Here is a 4,830-nt window from a genome sequence, read left to right as displayed (position 1 = left end):
TATATATATATATATATATATATATATATATATATATATATATATATATATATATATATATATATATATATATATATATATATATATATATATATATATATATATATATATATATATATATATATATATATATATATATATATATATATATATATATATATATATATATATATATATATATATATATATATATATATATATATATATATATATATATATATATATATATATATATATATATATATATATATATATATATATATATATATATATATATATATATATATATATATATATATATATATATATATATATATATATATATATATATATGTATATATATACGTCATTGAGTCGAGTCGAGGCGAGCGAAAAAGTAAACAAAGTCAATTCATCACTAGCATCACTACATTCGGTTCTTGTTTTGTCAGCATTGAGTTCTTGTCGACCGGTCTCACGAACACTAATGCAGTGGTTGAAAACAATCCCATTTGCTCTTGCCGTCTTTGTTTACTATTTTCCACCAGCTAGTAATGTAGTGTTTGTGTCATGTGATGTGTACGTTCATGTGCTGTAGAAAAGGCTATGTGCTGCTATTGACTTATTTGACGTCTAGGACACCAACACAGTTGCAATGTGTATAGACAACATACATATAACGCTATGTTTTCAATTCGCCATCTGATTTAACCTCATTTGGCAAAAAAACTACCCGATTTAACCTCAATCTCGTACTAACACAACTCCACGTAGATTAGTCAATAAGCAACATTTACAGTTTGAGGCTTGAACAACCAGTAGTTTCAATTGTACGATCAGCTGATAGAACGTCGGTAATGTAGCCCACATCAAAAATTTGATCACAGCTTGGACTTTCGGAGCTTCTTATCGGACAAGCCAGTGACACACATTTGTTATCAACATTTCTGATGTTCAGAACATAATACATCGTAGCAAACGGCATTGACTGCAGATGTATTGACCAATTGTCCTTCCCTTTTGTATAAAATGAAATGCAAAATTGGTCATCGCTCTCAGTATAAGAGTGCTATCGAATGCTTCCATTAAATCACTCGTTTGTTTACCTATTAGTTTGTGTATCAGTTCAGAGTGCAGTCCTTCCTTTGAATAAGTTTCTAAGAAGATTGGCCCAACTGTTTGTATCTTATCTTTTTCCTCGCGCTGTTCAAATATTGTTATTGCCGTAAACCTAGATAATATACAAGCACATTTTTAATAATTCGCAATTCATTCATCCAGCGGAGAAGAGTCGACACAGGAGCTATAAAAAAGCATGACGACTGAGCAGAAGTTGACCCAATTCCGGAACTGTCGACTACTGCGTAATCATCGGTTAGTGGTAGATGATCTCTGGGTGCGCGCTGGCAAGATCATAGATCCGGAGAAAGTTTTCTTTGATGAAAAAAGGCAAGCCCACATCCAGATAGACTGCAATGGAGCCATCATAGCCCCGGGTTTCATTGACTTGCAGATTAATGGTAGGTACCGAATTTCAGCAGCATACTTTTGCGATATATATTCCAAGTAAACACCTTGATTTTGAAATCGGAGTTCAACGTGAGGCAGTCAAGACCGTGATATCGGCAAGCCAATTAAAAACAATACGGGTGGATATCGCTTCAGTTAGAAACTTATTAGCTAGGAAATTTTTGCACTAGTATATAGTAGATACCCGAGTTCAAATCAAATCTAACAAATCTCCACTTACAGGTGGCTACGGAGTAGATTTCTCCAACGACGTCACAACAGTCGAGGAAGGTGTGCGTAGGGTTTCTAAGGGTCTGTTGAACCATGGCGTAACGTCATTTTGTCCAACACTTGTCACATCACCACCCAGTACGTATCATACAGTTCTACCGAAAATTTCGAAAAAGCCTGGCGGTCATCATGGTGCTACAATTTTGGGTTGTCACGTAGAAGGTCCATTCATTAATAGTAGCAAGAAAGGAGCCCATCCACAGGAATGCATAAAAGAATTTGAACATGTAAGTTGCCATCAGATCAAGCTGAGTAATAATAATGAAAAAAAACCTTTTGAAGGGCATCCGGACGGTATCGGATATGTACGGTTCATTTGAAAATATCAGTATAGTCACGCTCGCACCTGAGAAGGAAGGCGCATCGGAAGTAATACGAGATCTAAGCAAACGAGGCATCACCGTGTCTGTTGGACATTCAATGGCCAATTTGCACGATGGCGAGATTGCTGTGCAACACGGCGCCAGACTGATAACGCATTTATTTAATGCAATGCTTCCGGTAATGCAGCTAGCTACTAAACATTTCAATGAGTAAAACAAAGATTTCATTCTAGTTTCATCATCGTGACCCGGGACTGGTGGGTTTACTCACCAGCGATAACATTCCATTGGATGCGATGGTTTACTTTGGTATCATATCCGACGGCGTGCACACCCACCCTGCGGCTCTAAGAATCGCCTACCGAACCCACCCGAATGGGCTTATTCTGGTTACCGATGCTATATCGGCGATGGGTTTAACCGAGGGCAGACATAGAATAGGGCAATTGGATATGGAGGTACGGGGTGGACAAGCATATATAGCCGGGACAAACACTCTATGCGGCAGCATTGCACCCATGGACGAATGCATTCGGTTTTTCAAGAAATCAACCAGTAAGTTGAGGGCAACGAAACAGATAGTCTCTATTGACGTGAATTAATTTCAGATTGCTCAATCGAATATGCATTGGAAGCCGCCTCTCTACATCCGGCACTCTGCTTAGGGATAGCAAATAGAAAAGGAACACTAGACTACGGAGCTGATGCTGATTTTGTTATACTGGACGACTCGCTGGCTGTTTTGTCGACGTGGATTGCTGGTGACTGTGTTTTTGAGAGCAACATTGAACAAAACCACCAATTGTTTTAAAAAAGGATCTGACATTTTATCGATTTCTATGCATAACATAGAACATTTTCTATAAAATATTGATGAGTTTCTTTCACAGAAGAATTCTATTGGAACGTTCGAACATAATTTTACTGCTTTAGATTGTGTTGTCATTTTGTGCATCGTTACTTACCGTTGAATGTCCTCCGATGTAAGCAGAATCGTTTCTTCTTCACTGCTACTTGATACATCAACGTCATTCATTCGAGCAATCGCTTCTTTCGACTTTTTCTTTTTCTTGTTTTTCTTCTTTGCCGACTTCTTTTCCTTTTTAACTACCACGTCGGTTACCATTTCATCCTCTGGAATCCAAGCGTTATTTGCATCTTCGGTTTTCGGTAATAAAATTGCCGAATTCTCCGACAATGACACAATTGTTTCTTCCATCTCCATCGGTTCTTCATATTCGACCTCGACATCATCGATTTCATGTTTAATTTCATCATCAGTCTGCTGTACCAATTCTTTCTTTTTCTCTTCCTCGTCATCCTCGTCTGATCCAGTTTCATCGTTTTGGTTGTTTTTATCCAACTTGAACCTTTTCAGTCGAATAGTGAGCCTATCCTGGGCCATCGCGGTAATTTGGCTAAGCCGAATACACTCACTGAACCCGATTGGGACATTTTCCTTGCGTTTTACGGCATCCTCCTGAATAACATCCTTAATCTTTTGGACAATAATCCTCGCACGCTTCGCTGACTTGGCCGCAGTTCGTAGCAAAACGTCCGAGCTTGTCAAAGTGATTCCGCCCAAATGAATACCACATAGTTCACCGTAGGAGTTCATCCCAAACACGATTTTGGCTTCGGCTACTCGTTCCTCCAGATTGGTTGGATCGGCAATAGCTAGTTTTCCTTTGTTGAAAATACCATAGCTAACGCAAATCGGAAAATGGTTGATTCCAATAGGGATCGGATCCCTCTCATAGATAGTATGAATAACAACTTCCTCGCCGTTCAGACTAACATCCGGTCGTTTGAAATGTGCCAGAGCAGTCAACGCCGCAATCGAGGCGCAATCAATCACGTTACCCTCGTGATTTAGAACATTTATGTCCACTCTAAGATTCCAAACCTTTTCGTCGGCCACCAGACAAAGAGACTCTAAATCTACGCAGCCGGAGTCCTTGATGGCACGCTCGAGGATTCTGTTCAACTGGACACCAGCCTCCGACTGTCGACCGGGTTCGAAGTGGGCTGCTGCCATGGGACCCATCTCTACGTTGATGAACAGTGTTCCTTCGTTAGGTCGGGTTGCTCTCGGAGTTACAACTTCGCAGCTGACTTGGGCCAGCACGCGAGTCTCTCCCAACGACACATGGACACTGCCCCATTCGGAGCCAAAGTTGATGCGCAGCTTACGAAATTCATCTAGCGATCGACCATCCACGCGCTGAAAGTGTTTGGTGTGATGATCAATGAAATAATAGTGGCGAATAAAAATAGCTTACCGTTGATTCAAGAACAGCTTTTTGCACAAAAGTCTTCTCACTGATCGATATCACACGTTCTTTCATTGTATGAACTATATCCAAGTTAAAGATTCAAAAATTATTACTCTACTGTACTCGCATAATCACGAGGATTTAATTTTTGTTTTTGCGAAGCAAGACTGACAGTGGATATACCGCTAGTGCCGATGGATTATGCCGAACCAAATTACTCCGACAATTGCATTGGCTGCGTACGTGACATATATTGACAGGGGATTGTAAAGAAATTACGATTTCAGTTTTCTTGTTGAGCAAATTTCACTCGAATTTAAACTCTAATCTCTACTTATCTCGACATAGATACTTTACGAGAAAGCGCCACATAGGCATTTCCTTTTAAATGAAAAAAGTATTTTTCTGTTCGTTTCCTAAAATTAGTAAAATATTGTGTCGAACTGGATTCT

At 39.0% G+C, this 4,830-nt stretch overlaps 2 protein-coding genes across 2 annotated transcripts; one reads left to right on the top strand and one right to left on the bottom strand.

The window, feature by feature from the left end:
• The first annotated feature begins 848 nt into the window (after positions 1-848).
• Positions 849-3,001, top strand: LOC131677725 (N-acetylglucosamine-6-phosphate deacetylase). The gene is made up of 5 exons (XM_058957729.1): positions 849-1,499; positions 1,732-2,006; positions 2,062-2,280; positions 2,336-2,657; positions 2,711-3,001. Exons 1-5 carry the CDS (start codon positions 1,295-1,297, stop codon positions 2,911-2,913), a joined length of 1,224 nt encoding a protein of 407 aa, XP_058813712.1. The 5' UTR covers positions 849-1,294; the 3' UTR covers positions 2,914-3,001.
• A 9-nt stretch (positions 3,002-3,010) lies between these two features.
• On the bottom strand, positions 3,011-4,562 carry LOC131677722 (uncharacterized). The gene is made up of 2 exons (XM_058957727.1): positions 4,385-4,562; positions 3,011-4,326 (listed from the first exon to the last, which is right to left on the bottom strand). Exons 1-2 carry the CDS (start codon positions 4,448-4,450, stop codon positions 3,064-3,066), a joined length of 1,329 nt encoding a protein of 442 aa, XP_058813710.1. The 5' UTR covers positions 4,451-4,562; the 3' UTR covers positions 3,011-3,063.
• Between the last annotated feature and the right edge of the window lie 268 nt (positions 4,563-4,830).

Source organism: Topomyia yanbarensis, chromosome 1 (genome assembly GCF_030247195.1).
Source record: "Topomyia yanbarensis strain Yona2022 chromosome 1, ASM3024719v1, whole genome shotgun sequence".
NCBI classification, from domain to species: domain Eukaryota; kingdom Metazoa; phylum Arthropoda; class Insecta; order Diptera; family Culicidae; genus Topomyia; species Topomyia yanbarensis.
This window is presented reverse-complemented; position numbering and strand designations above follow the sequence as displayed.